A 21,740-nucleotide genomic window follows, 5' to 3' on the forward strand; every position below is an offset into this window, starting at 1 on the left:
GGGATCAAAAGCCAGTCTTCTTGACTCCCTTTTCAGAGCCTTTTCTACAAAATGTTGCTGCCTTTTTAAATTCTAACGCCTGAGTGGCTCACTCGGTTGAGCGTCCAACTTTGGCTCAGGTCATGATCTTGCAGTCTGTGAGTTTGAGCCCCACATCGGACTCTGTGCTGACAGCTCAGAGCCTGGAGCCTGCTTCAGATTCTGTGTTTCCCTCTCTCTCTGTCCCTCCCCCGCTTGCACTCTGTCTCAAAAATAAATGAACATTAAAAAAAATAAGTTCTAACTTATATGATTACTTTAATAAGAAACGGAGACATATAAAAAGTCATAGCCCAAGGTATGGGATGATAAGGCAAGGACTAAGAGGAATCAGAGAATGTCAAGACCTGCCAAAAGCTTAGCCAGGAAGAATTACATAAAGGCAGGAACTTTGCTTTGGTAAGGCACCATTCAGAATGCATGCAGAGTAGTGATAACATAGGAGCTTCCCACTGAAGCAGTTCTAACTCAAGCATAATTGAATTATTTAGTATAATAAACAGGTTACTGGACTTGGGAGTCATCAGTATGCATAACCTTAAGAACATGATAAATTTCTGAGCCTCTTTATTTGTAAAAAGGACACCATATTCCCTAAAACACAGGGTTGTTGAGGGAATTTCTATATCCCTTTTTAAAATACATACTTTTTTAAAAAGTTCTTTAAAGATTTGAGAGAGAGAGAGAGAGAAAGGGAGACAGAGAAAAAGATTTGAGAGAGAGGGAAAGGGAGACACAATCTGAAGCAGGTTCCACACTGTCAGGACAGGGCCCAATGTGGGGCTCAAACTCACAAACCGTGAGATCATGACCTGAGCTGAAATCAAGAGTTGGATGCTCAACGGACTGAGCCACCCAGGTTCCCCCAAAATACCTATTTCTTAAGCAAGTACCATATGTAAACCATTCTTGACCTATGGAAACATTAGAAATGCAAAGATGAAAAGATAAGAGCTCTGCTCCTCAAGAAACTCAGTCTAATATAATATATATAAAGTATAAAATATGTAAATTTACTACAAAATCCTTGAGCAGTCAATCTTCATTTTAAAAATAGTTAATTGTTAAATAAGACTACTTATGTACTCACCCTAAATTCTAGGCTATCTAATAATAATTTTATACATTTGAGTATCTCTAGTATATCGTTGAGAAGACTTTCAGCTCCTTGTCTTTAAATTCTAGAGATACAAGGGTTCTTAAAGATCATCTTATACAGTTTTCCTCCTCAATGAGGAATAGCTGCAACAAATGGTCATTTAGCCTCTGCGTGCACATTCCCAGCGACAAGAAGTTCACTTAGAACACCCGCCTATTACAGTGAGTCCTATCTCAAGTGGGACCGAATCTCCTTCCTTCTGACACAGTCTTGGACCTGTTCTCTACTGCTGGAGGTCTTACCTACAAGCCTTACTAGAAATCTGTGAACTCCCTGAAATTGTACACAAATTTCCTGTGTATGTATGTCCTCTGGGGAAAGGGGTCCACAGCTTTCTTCCATCAGATGCTCGGAGTAGTTTATGATGGCTCCCCAAGAGGCTCAGAACCACTGCTCTAAAAATGCAGCACAGAATAAGTTCACGAGACTCCTTCAGATGTTAAAGATGGGCACCATATATGCTAAAAGCATCATCTTCTTTAGGAGAAACACCTGTTTCTCCTGTTTCAAACTGTTGGCTCTCCAGTTTGTCAGTGTCTCATAAGATAGGACACCCAGAACTATATACAAACGTCTAGATGTGGTCTGAAGCTGCATATAATACAGTGAGATCATGGAATCTCTCGAGCCGAACACCTCGTTTTTATATCACATATATGACATTCTGTCTCATAATGATCAAGCTTGGTCTTTTTTAAACCTCAATGCAAGGATTTATACTCAAATGACACATGTGAAAGCTGCTATTTCAACTGCAAAGTGCTACATAAACACTGTATCATGAAATCTGTTTTGACATCATTGCTGCAATGTTACAATTATTCTGAATCATGATGCAAAAACCCAATGCGCTGACCATACTTCTCAGTTTGGTATCATTTGCAAATTTCGTAAGCAAGCCTGCAAGCCTTTATTCAAGCGGAGAAAAATGTCAGCCTGGAAAAGTAAATTGAGCTCAGCAACTTATCAATACAAAGCCCTCCAGGATGCCATGATTAGCTAATCAACAAATCTTCTTTGGCTGTAACTATTTAACTAGTGATAACAGAAAAATCTGTAAGGCTCAATTTATGTGCTGCAACCCAATCCTATTTATGAAGTCCTTGATGTAGGCACAGCGTCGCCAATGTTACTTACGAAGTGCTATGTGTGTTGCATCCTCTAAAGGATAACCTCGTTTTGCAGAATTGATGACACAGAATCCCACAGATGACATTGACTGCTCTCTGCGGACAGAAAACACAAAGCACCAATATTCATAACACATACATATGTAATTAATTTAAAAATGCAGCTCAACTTCTCCTTCCCTACCTCCTCAACAAATCTAGTGTAACAATTAACCCAGTTACGCTATTTAATATTTATATTAATATTATAATTGTACCACTCGGGGGGAATATAGTTCAAGCAAAGATTGAGTAAAATGGGAACAGGTTAAATTCTTAAGTCACCCAAATCCATTTCTCTTATCCTGCTAAATTTGCGAAGATAATTAATTTTGTCTTCAGAATCCTCTTACGTGATTTAAATCCCTCAAAATTTGATTTCCACAGCCAGGTTTCATTTTGAAACCGGGGCCTTTGACAGTGTATGGCATGGTGCATCCAGGAGGTGAATAAGCCGTACTTTGCCAGCTGAAGCACGTTTCTGTAGCAGCTGTACAGGGAGCTCTCAGCAGCGGTGCGATAGCGGCTCTTGTACTTAGGTCCCACTGTGTGAATGATGAACCGGGCAGCTAGATTAAATCCTTTCGTCAATTTTGCTTCACCTGTCCGGCAACCTGGGAACAATGGAGCATGCTTAAGTCATGGAGGTGTTGGGGAGAAAAAAAGTCAACAAAATAAGGCATAAAACAGAGAAGTAATAAGAACTTCATTGAGAAATTTCAATTAAAAATATGGATTGAACACAAACACTGATCTCTGTTGTCAAAATGACAGTGAAGCAATACAATAGGTATAAAAACAGAGACAGAGAGAATGGGAGAGAACATCAAGCAGATAAGCATCATCAAAATTCTGGAAGGCAGAAGGCCTGGAAATAACTGATTCAGCAAGCAGAGAAACCTAACCGCTCACAGAAAAGAGGTCGCCGATTGGAAGCAAGCTGGTCGTATGGAAAGGCGGTGCTGGATTCAAGACAGACTGCCTGGATTCAAATCTCGGGTCTACCATTTTCCTTCTGTGCTACCTGGGCAGCTGCCTGGCCTCTCCAGGCCTCAATTTCCCGTTTAGTGGGAATACTACTGGTACTCACTTCACAGGATGAAATTAGTTAATACATGCAAAGTACACACACGCGTTACCTACCATTCTTGTTGTTACTACGGAACACTAGGAAGGCTCAAGACTTGGAGGCCCATGTACTTCTAAAGGCTATGATGTGAAGTGGGACTAAAAAGAGGAGGTGGAGTTAAGTTTGCATAAGAAGAGTCAAATCTGCAACAACCCCTTCCCAGCCAGCACAGCAAGGGGATGATTTCTTGACCATCACAGCAGCAGGAACATTTACTCTGGAGATGCTGCGCTGGAGAGTGTCTGGACTGCAGAACCCCAGGCGCAGCTGAGAAGAGGGGATGTAGCTAAGGTGTTACACTCTACAGTGCAAGCTTTAGCCCTCTGCTCCTAACTGGTGTCCAAAACACAGATGCCCACGCTTACACCCCTTCCAGGAAACTAAGAGGCCCAAACCGAAGGACTCGCAGACTGTGACAACTAAGGGAAGTTCCCCAACCAAACAACAGGGCTCCTGCTCATCACCTGCAGCTAGACCCGCCAAGCAGTAACTCTTGCCTGTGCACACGGAGCTTCCCTTCACCTTCTCACTTCCTCCATCATAAATACAGCTGACACTCAAGGATCACTAGGAAGTGAGCCAAGCCTCTGACCAAAGGGGGTCGAAACGATGCTCAAACAAGAGAGAATGCAACCACTGTCAGATAGGTAAGAGAAGATACGGTACCTCAGAAACAAAGCCAGAATGTTATAAGATGTTATAAAAAAAAATATTCAGAGAAGAGGAAGAAACAAAGCACTTCTATAACTGTTACAGCCAAACGAAAAACATGTTATCGGGAATGACAACAGATACATTAAAGCCAAAGTTAAGGGAAGCTTCTGGAAAATAAAAAGCTAGAAAATAAGACATGAAAAATTGGGAGGATTAAACAAGGAGGTACAAAATCCAATAGAATTTCTTCAAAGAGAGAACAGAGAATACAGAGGGAAGGAAATTATGAAAGAAATAAAACAAATTTTCCAGAACCGAAAGATAAGAGTTTCTAGCTCACAGAATACCCAAACCACATCAAGGTGGAGAAACTGTGAAACTGAGAATACCAGAGAGATGAGATCATAGTTTCCAGAGAAGAAAACACTATCACACAAAGAATCAAGAACAAGAATAGCATCTGAGTTTTCAAGAGCAATAATAAAAACAGAAAACAATGGACCAATGCCTTCAAAACCTGGAAGAGGATTACTAGCTTAAAATTTCATTGTCAGCCAAACTTCCAATTAAGTATGAAGGTGGAAGGTCTCAGTAATTTTGCCCCCACCCATCCTTCTCAGAAATCTCTGGTAGATTTATCCACAAAAATGAAGGAATACATCAAAGAAGAGAAGGGCATGAGAGATCCAGAAAATGGGAGGATTCACTGAATAGAAAAAAGGATTTCCTAGGATAATAACTATACAGCAGGCATAGAGAACAACCTAGAGAGGAAAGAGGACGGTGGATTTCAGGAGGCACCTTGTCAAGAAGAAAATGGAGTTGAAAGATAACCAAGAGTTTTTGACTTTACTGAGAGGTTTATAGTCGTATTTAAAAGTTTGAGATTGAATCAGCGATAGTTAGAATATTAAATAATCAAATCAATAACTCAGAGGAAAATAGCTATACAAAAAGAATTCAAATCCGTTTTGTAATAAGCAGCGAGCAATATTTATACAGTCACAATGTTAAGGCTGAATGTCGATTTAATAAAAATTTGACAGACCAATTGGGGAAGGGGGTGAAGGGGGAAGAAAATGTGAATGTTTTTTTTTTTTTTTGTATAGTTAAAAGCAGGGAGTGGATAAGAGTTTAATCTTTAATTTCCACAATAGGAAGTCAAGAGAGAATGAAAAAAATCAATACAGTAGTTGTAGCATATTATTTGGAAATAGCAGTAAAATAAGGAATTTAAAGGTTTGAAAGTATATGCCCCCGAAGAAAGGGAAGGGAAAGGCAAAGAACTGTTGCTTTCCTTTATATATTTCGATGTAAGATTCTTTGACTTTTAAAACCACATATACATTGATCAATGAAAAGCCGTAAGCACGAACTGATACTCAAAAAAGAGAAAGGGAAAAAAACATCATTTGGCACCATTTGAGGCAGCTCAAATTGGTTTAATAACCAATTCTTAGTTTGAAAAATGGTAATTAAAAGAATTAAGCATTTATGCTGCCCTCTAATAGAAACTAATTCAGAGTAACCACATGACAGTTATTGGGGAAAGGCTCTACTTTAGAGGAATGTGAGCTAGTAACCAAGGATATGATGATAGGTTTTAGAAAAATACAACTTCACAATCTTTTGTTAAAATTAACTAATTAATTAATTAATTTTTGAGAGAGTGCAAGCAGGGGAGGGGCAGGCAGAGGGGGACAGAAAGGGACAGAGGATCTGAAGTGGGCTCTATGTTGACAGGCTGACAGCAGCGAGCCCCATGTGGGGCTTGAACCCACAAACTGCAAGATCACATCCTGAGCTGAAATCAGACACTCAACCGACTGGGCCACCCAGGCGCCCCTACAACTTCACAATCTTAATGAAATTACTGACTCAGATAAGGACTATAAATGTTGCTAAAACCATTATGTGAACGTATGACAGGGTCCTGGGTATTCACAGAACTTAAATAACCCCATATTGACTACAGAGGGTAAAACAACTGTACAAATGGAAGAATCAAGCTGTCATCACTCTAAGCCAGAGAGCCATCTTAGTGTCAGTAATGGTCCACTAACAGGTCAATCAGATTTTATACGTCTCCCAATATGATATACTAAGTACACAATACAACATCACCTATGAAATCCTTTAGCCAAATCTGATTCAATTAGATACAACTTCCAGGTTATAGGAAATACAAGGGATAAAGCGACAGACCAAACGGTACCTCAGGGTAAGCAGATAAACCCAGAAGGTGAGACATCTTGGAAGACATGTTGGCCTACTTTACTCAACAAGTGTCATAAAAAGGGAATGGAGTTGGATGAAAACAAAATCTTTAAAGATACAACAATTAGATGTAATGTGTGACCCTAGATTGGATATTGCTTTGGACAAACTAGCTGCAAAGGGCATTTCTGGGTCAACTGGAAAGTTAAAACTATGGTTTGGGTATTAGATGAACAGCCAAAAGGTAGAATTCATTTGCTGAAGAAAGCAGACTGCAGAACAGTATGTGTATAATTATCTTAAGATATGCACTGTATACATATAATTATTTTGGTAACAAAATATTTAAGAATGTATGCGTATGCCCACATACACATAAAGATCCGGAAGAATATGCGCTACAGTACGAGTACTGGTGATCTCTGTGTGGTGAAAATGTTAAGTTTTCATTTATTTCATAGCTTGTGTGCATATACTTCCTACAATTTACATTTACTGCTTCTGTAACTAGAAAGCAATTATTTGAAAGGTGTAATATATATTAAAAAAAAAAAGCAAGTAAGGAAATATGTATTGGGGCAGTTGGCAGAATCAGTCCTGAAGATCTCTGAAGACAGACTACAGACACAGAAAAGAATTTTAAGTGTTCAGGATACTCTGGTTTTGGGAATCCCACCTTTTCCTTAATAATTGTTAGCCAAAATGCAGAACTCTGGAGACTAGACTCATGCTAATAATAAGCACACCGTTCCCAACCTTCCACTTGTTCTTTCTAGCCCAGATTTCTTCTAACCCAAAGCCTAAATCCTGACATCATTATGAACAGTTAAAACACAACCCTGAAAGTATTTTTAATTCCTGCAGAACAAATGCAAATTTCTTGAGTAAGTTCAAGTTCACTCCAGCCGAAACTCTGTCCAGCATGCCTTTTACCCCTCCGCTAAGGAGCGCTGCTGGTACGATAACCTGAATATCGGAGCAGTAAAGATTAGTTAGGACTTTTCAACTTCACTTACTTCTCTCCAAATGCTAACATCCACAGTAAGAAACACAAAAGTTGTTTTAATCCTTATAGCAAAGACTCCTATTCATAAGAGAACAGAGCAATCAAAAAACTCAGTGCGTGTACTCCCATCCTAGCAAATGTGCACATTAAGTACCAAGTGACAGAACATTTAAGTAGCAAAACTACACAGTGGTCCTGATTGCAGGAGAAAGTATTTTCCTTCTCTTTTGCACATGGAGACGCATAAGCTCTACACTGGAGAATGTTCTGTGTGTGCCTGAGAAAAATTTGCACTCTGGTGCTGTTAGATGGACTATTCTGGGTATGCCTATTACATTCATTTGACCCCATAGTGTAATTCAGGCCCGCTGTTTCCTTACTAATTTTGTCTGGATGATCCATCCAGTGTTGAAAGTGGTATACTGTGGTCCCTGCTACTGTATGGCTATTTCTCCATTTAGATCTTTCTTTTTTAAATTTTTTTTTTTTTTTTTTTTTTTAGTATTTATTTTTGAGACAGAGAGAGACAGAGCATGAACGGGGGAGGGGCAGAGAGAGAGGGAGACACAGAATCCGAAGCAGGCTCCAGGCTCTGAGCTGTCAGCACAGAGCCCGATGTGGGGCTTGAACTCACGGACCGTGAGATCATGACCCGAGCCGAAGTCGGACGCTTAACCGACTGAGCCACCCAGGCACCCCAACCATTTAGGTCTTTTAATATTTGCCTTAAATATTTAAGAGCTTCTACGTTGGGTGCATACGTATTTACAACTGCTACATCCCTTTGATGAACTGACCCCTTTTTCATCATACAGTGACCTTCTCGGTCTCTTGTGACCAATTCTGACTGGAAGTCTATTTTATCTGGCAGAAGTACAGCCACTCTTGTTCTCTTTTAGTTTCCATTTGCACAGAGTATCTTTTACCATCCCTGCACTTTCAGCCTACACGTATCATTAAAGCTAAAGTGAATCTCTTGTAGACACTATACTGCTGGGTCTTGTTTTTTTATCCACCAACCACTCTGTGTCCTTTGATTGGAGAACTTAGTCCTTTTATGCTTAAAGTAATTGCGGCTAGGTAAGGAATTACTATTGCCATTTTGTTAATTGTTTCCTGAGGTTTTTTTAAGTTCCTCTTTTTCCTCTCTTGCTGTCTTGCTTTGTGATTTATTTTTCTTACTGGTATGCTTTAATTCCTTTCTCTTTATCTTCTGTGTATCTATTAGAGGTTTCTTTTCTTCATGAATATCACGAGGCTTACGTAAAACATCTTATAGATATAACAGTCTATTTTAAGCTGTTAACAAGTTACCCTCTTCTATGATGCTACTGGTAGCTACTGGTAACTACTGTTAGTGTTTTCAATAAAAATAAGACATCATCACTGCTGAGTCTAGTTACTTAACATCCCAGGGAGTTTGTAGTCATTCATCTGCTACTTAAAGGGTGCCTCCACTCCTCTGGGTACAGGGACACAGGGACCAAGGAGACATACAGTTCCTGTCCTCATGGAGGTCAAAGTTTAATGTGAACCCCATCATCATATAAACAATTTATGAAATTACTATTGTCATAAGAGCACAAAAGAAAAGCACCACAGGCTGAGAGCACATATCATGGGGAGATTGGCATTTCTGAAGTAAATTCTGAAGTAAATGCAAGGAAGAGAATAAGCAAAGACTTAAGAAGAATTAAGAACTGAAAGAGCAAAGTACATGCAAAATTGAACAAGAGCTAAACGATCAGTTTGGTTCAAGTATGGTAAGGGAGGGAGAAAGGGACATGGAAGGAGCCCGGAGGCAAGTGCCTGAGATCTTGTAAGTCCTTGGACACCAGCTCAAGGAGTTTGTGTTTTAAATGTCACGGGAGGCCACTACACGGTTCAAAGCAGGGAAGCAGTAAGAAGCGATTTACAATTTAAAAAGCAAATGCTTACTGTATGTGGCAAATAGATTTAGGTAAAGAATGAATGAATGTAGGGAGACCAGTTGAAAGGGAAGCTCCAGTCAGGGAATGATGGTAAGACAGGCTAGGTTGGAGGCAGTGGTGATAAAGAGACTCAAGATATATTTATGGCTTGATGACAGCCTTTATGTGGGGGATAATGAGGAGAAAGCGTTAACCCTAAAGTTTTCTGCGTGAAAAATGGGAGAGAACGACGATGTCATTTTACTGATAGCAAACACTTTCTTATATAATAAGGGTTGTCAAACTGGGCTTCCCCATCCTGAATTTGGAGAATTCAGGTTTTAAACTTACTGCAAGACGTTTATATTCACCCTTGTCAGTGTTTTCATTTTTTGGCTCATGGTTCCAGTCGGCTCAGAATATTTAAAACTCTTTGGTCATCCAACACCTCCTATTAACTTCTCTCAACTTTCTATCATCTACAAATTTGGGGAGTCATGCTTTGCAATCATTTATGAAGCTGTTACTGAAAATGTAAAAAGGGGAGAGGATTAAGTATCCAGCCTGCAGTGCATCATTAATAATCTTTCCTTGGGTTTGCAGAGACGCATCAAACAATTGGGGCCTGTAACTAACAGCAGCAGTAACACTAAACACTAGAATGTACTTTGAACTTTCATTTACTTTTCATGATACTGTTTCTATCCCCAAATACTCGCTGAGCTCTTGTGATGTGTCAGGAACTGAGGTAGAGACTATCATCACCATGCCACTTTAGAGAGTAGGAAACTCAGGCTCAGCGGTGAAGTGACCGGTTTTACACTACACTAGTTAGTGAAGGGCAGAGTTACAACATGAACTCCTGCTTAGAGACTCTCAGACACATGCTGTCAAATACTGAGGTTTCATTTGTATGCTTACATTAAATTTGATTACCTTCTTTCTCTTACCCTTCCGTCTAGCTCTAAGGTGTGAGAACACACACACACACACACACACAGGCCGTAAGGAATTTTTCCAGACCAGCTTCTCTATTACCTTTATCAAAGAACTCGTATTATCTCTACTGCATTTTCTAATTTCTACATGTTCTTCCAGGTATCATGTTTTCAGTTTAATTGAGGGCTTTTTTCCTCCTTCAGCTATCATATAGTTCAGTTTCTTGATCAGATAATGTAATTCTTCTTTCTCTATCCTCTCTTTCATGGAATCAGCATTATTAAGCATTCCTCTTCAAATTCTAATATTCTTATTAGGTTAGAAACCAGTTTTCACTGATAAATGGTAGAGATCAAAAAAAACTCAAGATTTTATACAGGTGATATCTGTTATTTACATTTTAAGAACCATTGCTGTATTTCCTAAATACCTTTTATAAAATGGGCTGACTGAATTTCACAATATTCTATTTGGGCTCAAATAATAGTAACTTGGCTTGCCAGGTTGGTAATTGAAGAAAATGAATGCAAATAAGGTAAACAAGATTCTGAACTAATGGAACTCTTCCCTGTCTCCATTTCCAATGAAATATTCTAAGAAGGTTCTGGTTAAAAAAAATAAATAAAAAAAAAAAAGCAAGTGCAAAGGTAATCGAGAATATATTTGTCCTTACAATGCATTTTGGTTTTATCACTAAGTCAACTTCATTTCCAAAGTGCAACATTTACTCTCCTTGAGGTATATGAAAAATTCTCTATCAATATCAAATAATGATAGAATTTTTCAGTTTAGAGAAAGGATAGTTGTTTTACAAGGCTTATTTGTGCAAGAAAATGTACAGCCAAGAAAATGCTACCAAAGACTTAACTGGCTATAGTAACTAGCATTTTTAAATTCAAGAACATGACAGAGGAGTTTTACTGAGAGTAAAGTCTCAGTGTTCAGTTTCTAACACAATGTGGGGCTTTCAAAAGCTGTTTTTATGTAGTTTAAACAAAAACAAAACTGCATCTACTTAGTATTCTCACTAAATGCAAAACATGCTTCTTTAAATATCAAAAATGTGTCCTAACAATAACATACCTAGGAAAACTCACTCACCCTTAAGTTTCTGGAGGTCCTCCTTCAAATCGGGTCCTGCGAGCATGAAGATACTCTCTGACACAGGGTTCTTATCTGTAAGACTTTCATTGCTGGTATTCACAATGGCCGTACAGTTCAGTAATGCCACGTCTCCTTTCCTGAGGAAGCGATGAACAAAGAACAAACGTGGGGAAGAGGAGGGAGATAAAAAAGCTAACTGCTAATTATTTCAAAACGTTCTATCCTCACTCCCCTTACAACACTGGTTTTGCTAGCTCACAAGCTTAAGCAACAGTAGAAAAAGAGTTCCGGACTCAGGAAGACTAATCTGGCATCTTAGATCTTCAATGCAAACGCTGCAAAGCCGCTACCCACAGAATCGTGTTCTTTCTTTCCTTCTTCCGTATTGCTTTCATTGCAACAGAGTGCTTATAGAGCTGAAAGTGGTTGGTTTCGAGAGTTTACCACAGCAGCATTATTCCTAATAGGCAAAAAGTAGAAAGAACCCAAATGTCTAACAACTAATGAACTGATAACACAGACAAATGACATAGGTATATCCATACAGTGGAATATTATCTGGCCACAGAAAGGAATGAAGTACTGATTCGCACTACCACATGGATGAATCTTTAAAACATACCAAGTCACAACTGACTCCATTTACATGAGATGTCCCCAGTATACAAATCTATACACAGAGAAAGTAGATTAGTGGTTGGCTGCAGCCAAGAGATGGGGAGACAGGGAATGACTGCTAACGGGTAGAGGACTTTGGGGTGATGAAAATGTTCTAAATTGACTGTGGTGATGGTTACACAACTTTGTGAATACACTAAGCACCACTGACTTCTACAATTTAAACTGATAAACTGTATGAGATATGAATTATATCTCAATAAAGCTTTTTTTTTTTTTTTTACAAAAGAAAGGCACTACTACTAACAGACGCAACATAGATGAACTTTCAAATGATCACGCTGAACGAAGGTGGCCGGATGAAAAAAAGAGTACGTGATTCCATTTACATAAAACTTTGGAAAATGCAAATTGATCTATAGTGACAGAAAGATTAATGGGATGTGGAGTCAGGGAGGGGCATGAAGGAGGGATTATGCAAGGACACAAAATACACTTTTGGGGGTGATAAATGTATTAAGTTGGCTGTGGTGATCGGAATGGGAGAGCAGGCTCACGGATATACACATGTCAAAGTGTACAAACTGTACACTTTAAGAATACGCAGCTTATTGTATGTCAATTATACCTCAATAAAACTGTGTAAGTATGTGCAAAATGATACGTTAACAGAGCTAGGGCTCACAAAAAAGTTTAGAAGAAGTTATGAGAATAAAGGAGTTTAGAAGAAACAATGAGAAAAAATAATTTAGAAAAAAATTATGAGAGTATTATCATATTTTGATATGATTTAGTCAAAGAATTACCAAAGAATCACTTTCCCGCTGATATCCTTGTTGTAAAGAAAAGGTGATCTAACAGTATTTTCTTGCAATGTTTCAGCTGCAGTATCGGAAGTATTTAATTCATCTTCACATGAGTCGCCCCAGCTGGGTAGCGTATCCACATCCACAAACTGGGAAGGGGCACCCAAGGGATCCATGGAATGGGAACTTCAGCTGCTCTTTCCCCAAATTTCTCAGCAATTCAATATTCACTGGAGACTTCAGCTTAAAAGAAAAGAAAGAACCATTTTAATACAAGTACAGATACTACTTTACTTCCATTAGATCAAAAAACAAATCTCTACTGTGAAATGCTCTAATAGTACATTGTGTGATTAGTCACTTAAACACTCCATAAAAATCAATATACAACAAAGAATTGCTATAGTTTCTCTAAAGAAGAAAGGGGGATTATTGAAGCACAAATTCTTTTCAAAGAATTATAGTCATTAAAATAATCACATGATCCACCAGTTCTACTTTCTAGAAACACAGGACAATTCATTCAGCATTCACTGAGTGTCTGCTATGGGGGTCGGGGGTGGTACTAGGTGCTGCAAGAGATACAAAGATAAATAATATGCACAATTTAAAGAGTTCAGTGGAATGATGATATGGAGATAAGATCTTACTCAATGATAATTGAGTAAGACAAAAGGAAAAGCGGGGAGGTTCCTGCAATCAAGTACAAAAGTTTGAACTTAGTAGAGAAGCAGACGGAGAAGGCGTGGATTTGAGAGGCAATATACATACAAAGGAAGAATTAACAGGACTGGACAATTTACAAGATATGGCAGGAGACAATGATGTGGTAGGAAGATGGCTGTACAGAAACGTAGAAATTAGAAGAGGGTGATAGGAAGACGCACGGTATCAAGTACTACAGAGAGGCCATGGGAAATTCAGCATGAGTAGAGGATATTTAATTTGCCAAGAAGCCAGACAGCTGTTGCAGTAAAATGCAGATTCATTCATCCAATAAATCTCTATGAGCATCTGTCATGGGTCAGGTATTGTTCGAGGCACGGGGGATGCACTGGTGAATAAGACAGCAAGTCCATGCACTTACTGAGCTTATGCTTCCTGGAGGGGAAATGATAAACAGTAACCAAACAGGCAAGCAGATATCTAAAGAATGACTGAGGGCAATAAGTATTACAAGAGAAAAGGGGATATCTGAGTAGAGAGCTAAATAAAGTGAGAGAGCAGGCAACGTGAAGCCCTGCAGTGTTTCAGGCAGAGGAAATAGCAAGAGTAAAGGCCCAGAGGGCAGGAAGGAGCTTGGTGTATCCCAGGAAGGGTGAGGAGGCCGATGTGGATACAGTAGAATAAGTTAGGTAATGAGTGGTGGGTGACTGAGGTTGGTGAGAGATGGAAAGGCTGGATGATGCAGTTTGTAAGCCCTGATGAGAAGGTTCGGTCTTATTGTAAACAGGAGGGGAAGCTGTTAGAGGATCTTGACAGAGGTAATGACTTAATATAAACAACACCTGGTAAGATTACTCTAGCTACCGTGAAATGGAGTGAGGGCGAGAGTAAAACCAGAGACCAGTAGAAAACTGCTGCAGGGATCTAGGTGACATGGTGAAGAAGGTGGTGAGAGACGGTTGGATTTGGAAGGTATTTTGAAGGTAGAGGCAACGAGACTTGCTAAATGGCTGTGAAGGATGAGGGAAAAGAATCAAAGGTAATTCCTAGATTTCTTGCTGGAGCAACTGAGTAGATGCTAATGCTATTTACAGAGAAGAGGAAGGCTGGAGTAGGTTGTGCAGTGGAGTGATAATCAAGGTCGTCTTCCCTCATATGTTTTTGCACGTGTTAAGTTTGAGATGCTCCTCGTATGGCCAAGTATTGAAGTCAGACATGCAATTGGCTGTAAGAGGCTAGAGCTCAGAGGAGAGGTCGGGCTACAGATATAAATCTGGAAGACTCAGCGTGTGGGTGGCATTTAAGGCTATGGGAACCGGACATGATTACCAAAAGAGACCATACAAATGCAGAAAAGAGATCCAAGGACTGAGTCCTCAGGCAAAACTTACAGGTTGGAAAGAGGACAAGTCAAAAAAAAAAAAAAATGATAAAGAGGAATTAAAGGATAGGGAGGAACACCAGGAAATAGCCTAAAAGCCTAAAAGCCAGGTGAAGAAAGCATTTTAAGGAGTGTTTGAGAAGATCAGCTAAGGGAAGTGCTACTGAAATGCCGAGTCACATGGCCAAGAACTGATTAGTGTGTTTGGTAAGTTAGAGATCACTGTCACCACTGCACTGTCACCACTGAGCAGGCAGATGATCAGCTGGGCTGTGAACTTCTTGTTAGAGTTTTCTGTGTGACCTTAAGGTTTGTTGTTAGAGAAGGAGAACAAACATGCCTTTCTTCATCTAATTCCTTGGTGTTTCTTGCTGAGAAATGTGAGATACTAAATGGAACGAACCATGGATTAGGCACAATATGTTAGCTCCTGCGCCAGCACTGTGGCGTGGGAAGTGTGATCGTTTATGTAACAATTTCAGAAAGGCCTTATAGATGATACCATGATAAAACTATGTAAGAGAGTTATTCTTATTCGATATAAAATACGCCTTTGAAATTATTTTGAAATAAATTAATTTTATCAGAAGTCAGTGTTTAATCCATCCAATTGGCCTTTGAAACTGGAGGCAATCACAAGATCTGTTGATCTGTTAACAAGTATGCAAACCTGAGCTGGACAAGCTGAAGAGAGCACAAATAGAGACATTTATTTTCCACAGTTGAACTGCCTGGAGCTCAATGGAATGACATTTTGCAGAAATTCATACTTAAAAAAAATTATTCACAGATTTCTGAAGACAATGACTCATGCTGAAACTTAGCTATAACATAAAAAAGTCCATTAAACACAGAGTTAGTGTTCATTTTGCAAACTCGAGTGCCAACTTTCAGAACAAAATTACTTATTTTTTTATTTAAAAAAAATTTTTTTTAACATTTATTAATTTTTGAGACAGAGAGAAACAGAGCATGAGCAGGGGAGGGTCAGAGAGAGAGAGGGAGACACAGAATCCGAAACAGGCTCCAGACTCTGAGCTGTCAGCCTCGGGGCTCAGCAGGCTCAGCCTGCGGGGCTCGAAGTCACGGACCGCGAGATCATGACCTGAGCTGAAGTCGGACGCCCAAACGACTGAGCCAGCCAGGTGTCCTCAAAATTACTTCTTTAAAATAACTTTTCTAACTCTAATATCCACTTATAGAACATTTGGAGGGGGGAAGTAACAGGGGAAAAACTCCCCAATTTTTATGTAGTTCCTATCTTTTTCTATGATAGGTGAAATCATAATGTATGTACAATTTTGAATCTGGCTTCTTCAGTGTTTTAAGATAGATCCTTCCACGTGCAATTACACTGTGAGGAAGAGGCAGGGTGGTACAAAGTAAAAGCTTAGGCTCTGTTATCAGCAGGCCTGAGTTTAGGTCTAGGACATAACAGTTGGGTCATCCTTAACTGCAAGCCAGGTTTCCTTATTTTGAAAATAAGAGTAATCTACTTACAGGGTTATTTTGAGGATTACACAATATAATCTGGCACAAAGCAAGGTACGATGAAAAGTTACCTGTTACAACTTTCTCAGAGCCAAGGTGAAAGTCACCTGCACCACTGCTGAGATAAAGTTATGGCTCCACGCGTGGCAAAGACCAAAACACTTGCTGTCAAAGACAGTACCAAATAAACCAAACTTAAGATACACTTATTTATCTCAATGTCTGCCCTTGTAATGATTTGTTAACCCCTAAAACCCAGATCAACCCAACATCTTTTTTCTCTCATTCTAGTCTTATGCTATTAGAAAAACAATCAGTATCCTGTCTGCTGCCAAGACAAATGCATGTTTTCCGAGGCCCTCCATCAACACTATTAGGAAATACTAGGAAACTGTGTTAGTAATTCTTGGGTGACTCTATACTACACCATATAGCATTTGCGGTGGACATCCTCTAAGATGTCCTTCAATGATGCCGATTCCTGATATCAATGCCCCGGTACAGCTGCCTCTGACAATGAACAGGGCTGGCCCATATACCAACCAATAGATTCTGCAGAAATGATAGTATATGACTTTGAAGGATGAGTCATAAAAGATATTGTGCTCTCTTGGAGTGCTTGCTCTGAGAAGTTAGCTCCTACGATGTGGGACACTCAAGAAGCCCATGAGAAGGTCCCCATGGGAAGTACCTGAGAGTTCCTGCCAACAACCAGCATTGATGCCCAGGCAGGTGAAGGAATCCCCTTGGATCCTCCAGCCTCAGTTGGGCTTCAAATGACTTCAGCCCCAGCTGACATCCTGACTGCAACCTCATGAGAAATGCTCATGAACCAGAACCACACAACTAAGCTGCTACTGAATTCTGAATTACTGGCCCATAGAAGTTATAAGACAATAAATACTTATTTGCCTACTATGTCCCAGGCATTCAATTACTTATGTATTATTAGATGCTGAGATTCTACTGGCAGAGGGAGACTCACAAAAATCACACAAATATATAATCACAGAAACAAATATACTGCATAGCTGAAATTTGTGAGAAGTGTTCTGTAAAGAAGAACAAGGTGGAAAGCTAACTTAGATTGGAGAGAATGTCTCTTCCAGGACGTGACAGTTGAGACCAAAAGTAGACAGGTTTTACAGAGGTGAGGATAAATCTGGGAGCTGCACTCTTAAGCCGGCCCAACTGCCTTCAAATAATGCATTTTACTCCACTTTACCAGCTCTCCTCTAAGTGAAAAGGTAATAACTCTTCCTTCACAATATCTGATCTCTCCTTCCCCTCTGTCCTCCTATTCTTGAAAAAAAAAAAAAAAAAAGTCCTTCCCTATTTCTTCTTCAGATGCCAGCTAAATGCCTCATTCTACGACCTAACTTCATAAACATAATCTGTTTTGGAGATCTATTTCCTTTTCTTCCATTAATTCAACCTACTGCAGTTTTCTTGGCACCTCTGGTAACAATGCTAAAATTGCTCTTTCAAGGTCTAACAATGACTGCCCAAATGTTAAATCCAGGAGCTAATCAAATTTTAGTTGCATTAACTATTGGTCATTCTTTCCCTGAAACTCTACTATCCTCTTTGACAGTACACTAGTAGGTGGTTGGCTTGAATCTCCGATCACATCTTATCCATATAATTTGTTGGACCTCCTTCCCAGATCTTAAAAGTCATTGTGCCCCTTAAGATATTGGGTGCTAAATGAGCAGTAAACATGCTTCAGAGCTCTCAAAGTTGAATGGCATTCTATAGAAAGTGTCATAGCATTTAACAAAGAATAAATTCTTTTTCACCTCCATCTCTAAACAGAAATTGGTATTTCTCATCAAAAAGAGATTTAAATCTCCCCTTTTCTCCAACACACACACCTTGGCAATAAAGCAAATGGAGCAGCAAAGCCAAGCTAGGCAGGAAAATTTGATCCTTGATACTTAAGGAATATGGGTTCTTAACATTTTTCGTGTCACAGACCCTTTTGGGAATCACATAAAAAGATCAAGACCTTTTCACCACCCAAAATGTGAGTACATGAGCTGATATAAGGAAAGATTTGCAAATAAATTTGAGAAGGTTCCCAGAGTCTGATTAAGAATCCCAATGACAGAACACAGAGTGCTCAGGTGAGGGAGGAGGGAAAGGCAACACAGTGCTACGTAGTTAAAGCCAAATTTTGGTTAACATTAAGGAGCAAGACCTTCCAGTGAATTCAGTTAATCAGTTCTGTACTTGCGCAGGTTCATAAGTAAACACTAAACCTTAGTCTAAAAGGCTCCTGAGGCAAGACTTCTATGTCCCAGGATCAAAAAGTCTACAGGAGACAAACAGAAGATTCTAGAATAGATCATATCTATTTCCTTAGCCATACTATCTTAAGGTTACCTTCACTATCTTCATGAATGATGACCTAAAGATAAATCCTTTACGATTCAAATGCATAGTGAGAATAAACAATTCTCATTACCCTGTGGCATGTCTATTTCCTCAAATATTGTCAATGTTTAGGTTAAGTCCTCATTTGTTTTTAAACAAATCTGCAATCCTTCAGTTTAAGAAGTGCTCTAAATAAAGCTTTATATGAATAATTGTATTGGCTAGAGGGATTAGATTTTTATTGTTCAAGACTAGGTAGGGTCAGGCAGAATAGCCTAGATCACTGTCTCAAGATAACCTGGTTTTTGTCTGGATAAAAAGAAAATGGTATCATTTAAAAGAGAAAAACAAGAACTTTAAATCTGTTTGCTTTTTTTTTTTTTTTAAATGTTTACATTGTTTGGACAGGCCTGGGTAAAAGTACATAGAGAGCTGGTCCATGCTTTTGACCTCCATTAATCACCAGCTCTCTTTTCACTGTGCAAACACAGCAAAACAAATTACAGATTTACCCTTCCTTATGCCTTGTATTTCGGTATTTAAAACTTCAGGGCACATTAGATATTCATCTAGAGTACCTCCATCCCAACACCAAATCTATCATATTTACGAATTATTCTATGCAAATAGAAATAACTTTATTTTTAAGTTACTTAGGTGGAACAACAAACCAAGGCAATAAAGATATGTCAACAATAAATACAGTTTAACAAATATTTCTAAGTGGTATCAATGGCCCAGGTCAAATTTAACATAATCATTCAAAACCACCGAAAGCACATGCTCCAATGGTGAGTTCATAGTACCACCTTCATATTAAAAGAACTTCATTTAACTAGGGGCGCCTGGAAGACTCAGTTGGTTAAGCATCAGACTTGGCTCAGGTCATGATATAATGGTTTGTGAGTTTGAGCCCCACATTCGTGTCTGTACTGACAGCTGGGAGCCTGGAGGCTGCTTCAGTTTCTGCATCTCCCTCCCTCTCTCTGGTCTTGCCCACTTACACTCTGGGTCTCTCTCTCTCTCAAAAATAAATGAACATTAAAACATTTTTAAAAATAAAGAACTTTACTAAGTTTTAATTATTAGTATTAATACAATTAATACAAATTGGACAATGTGAAACTTATGAGAAATTAGGGTTATTCTCTTTAAATACTGTATGAATTGGGAATTTCATAAAATGCATTATCTTGGCAATCACAGCTGCTCTTACCCCAACTTTTATTAAAATTATTTTTTCCATTTGTGATTGTCCCTCCGCATATTTCATAGAATATTAAGAGAAATTTTAAGTAAAATCATGACTCATTCAAATATAAAAATGAGTAGGTATCCAACATTTTATTTAACTCAAAAGCAAACCAGACAGGTGGTAGATTGAAGGGAATTCCAAAATTGAACATATTGATCAGGAATATTGAAATGAACGTACAGGAAGACAACTTCCACTGAATCTTTAAGAGGACAAAATCTACATGTCTATAGACAAAAATTATACAGTATTGACATTAGTTATCTAGAGTTCACAGAGTTGTAAAATAGCTTTCTTGGAATAGCTTTCTAGATAGAATCTAGATTATGCAGTTTTCTACTGAAGCACACATTTTTTTCTAATTATATAATGCATATCACCTATAGGAGATTTTAACTATACACACCCACCTAAATGCTCCCTTCCCCATAACATTTACTGAAATAATAGTTTGTTGCCACAATTTCCTCCTTTCTCATTCATCCAAGCCACAGTAATCTTGTTTCAAAACACCTACAGTGCTACATCTATCTATAGTCTCAATCGCTACTATTGCAATTTTCTTGAATATGGAAGACCAGCCGCACATGTGTTAAGAACTCCAGAAACGTCTGAAGATAATCAGATAATTTAGATAAATGTCTCATTTCTAGGTTGACTGCAGACATCTTGTTAAATAAGCAAAGGCAAAGGCTTATTTCCATCGTAGAGCTTTTTGTTAGCTTTAATTTTCCACAACTACACACATCAGAACTCATTTCTGAACATTTCTGTGCAGCCCAAGAATAGAAGCGGACAGAGCTGCAAGACAGAAAGCCTAATTTCCACTTGGTGACAGAGTACCTAAACCTCGATTACCACGCAAGGAGGAGTCAGGACTGGTCACTTCCCCCTCAAGCGGCCAGGGAGCGGAAACACAAAGCCAGACCAATGTCACTCCAGGGACTGCGGGGATCCAGACAACTCAGCATCCTGGGCTCGGCGCCTATCCAGCCCTGACTCGACCTGCTCTCGGTTTGTGGAACGCCCCATCCACACGCGCGGCAACATACACTTGACCGTGGGGCTGTAACCTGCAGGGGTCCCAGCCGCCCTATCTCACCTGCATCCAGGGCGCGTGCCTCCCCAGTGACTGCAGCACCACTGGCCCTGGTACCCAGGTCTGCCTACCCTGTCTTCTTGTCGATAAGTCGTCCCCGACAGTGCTGCGGGCCAGAAGAGCCCGACCAACCGCTGGGGAAGAAGTGGCAGGCTCATTCTCCCAGAGGGCGGACAGCACTAACCCTCTCCGTCCGCACCCCCAGCCGGGGCCGAGTCCGAGCGCCTCCAGCCGCGCCCCCCGCCCGCTCCGCCCAGCTTCACCCCCCCCCCCCCCCGGCCCCGGTCTAGGTCCCGCCTCTCACCGCACTCCGGCGGTCCCATCCGGGCGGCAGCGAGGCGGGTTAAGCTCCTCGCAGAAAGCGGCCGAGCGGCATCCCCAGACACCCCTGGCCAGGAGCTCGGCGATCAGGTGAGGCAAAGTCCCAGGAGGCTGGAGTGACCAGCTGGAAGAGCTTTGAGTGGCGAACACGGCTTCCGCTACCGGCCGGCCCTCACCAACCACAGCCCACACGTACGTCATTTCCTCCTCGAAGGCAAAAGGAATGCCGGGCGGAAGTGGGTCGCGGAGCGGACCCGGAAGGGGTGGGTACTGTGGGCGGGTCCAAGCGGCCCGGATCCTCGTGGAGGCCCAGGTGGGTAAGGTGGGCGCCAGGCGTTCCGACCCCGTTCTTCGCGGTCCTGGCTGAGGCCTTCGGGGCACCAGCCCCAGATGAGGCGGGG

The 21,740-nt window shown here is 40.1% G+C and overlaps 2 protein-coding genes across 3 annotated transcripts in view; one reads left to right on the forward strand and one right to left on the reverse strand.

Moving 5' to 3' along the window:
* The window catches only part of GDAP2 (ganglioside induced differentiation associated protein 2), a 61,058-nt gene extending 39,537 nt beyond the window's left edge, over positions 1–21,521 (reverse strand). Inside the window, exons 1-5 of one of the 2 annotated variants that reach the window (XM_042993864.1) lie at positions 21,323–21,521; positions 12,751–12,993; positions 11,324–11,463; positions 2,828–2,981; positions 2,336–2,424 (exon numbers count right to left, since the gene is read on the reverse strand). In XM_042993864.1, coding sequence (XP_042849798.1) covers positions 2,336–2,424; positions 2,828–2,981; positions 11,324–11,463; positions 12,751–12,926 — 559 coding nt within the window. In that variant the 5' untranslated portion in view covers positions 12,927–12,993; positions 21,323–21,521. Of the gene's footprint in view, positions 1–2,335; positions 2,425–2,827; positions 2,982–11,323; positions 11,464–12,750; positions 12,994–21,021; positions 21,233–21,322 lie in introns of those variants that run through there. The other variant, XM_007075677.3, reaches the window with a different exon arrangement.
* Positions 21,522–21,600: 79 nt separating this feature from the next.
* WDR3 (WD repeat domain 3) overlaps positions 21,601–21,740 on the forward strand; it is a 31,019-nt gene continuing 30,879 nt past the window's right edge. The window contains exon 1 of the mRNA XM_042993869.1: positions 21,601–21,652. The gene's annotated coding sequence lies outside the window, so the exon portion shown is untranslated. The remainder of the gene's footprint in view (positions 21,653–21,740) is intronic.

Source organism: Panthera tigris, chromosome C1, assembly GCF_018350195.1.
Source record: "Panthera tigris isolate Pti1 chromosome C1, P.tigris_Pti1_mat1.1, whole genome shotgun sequence".
Lineage (NCBI taxonomy): Eukaryota > Metazoa > Chordata > Mammalia > Carnivora > Felidae > Panthera > Panthera tigris.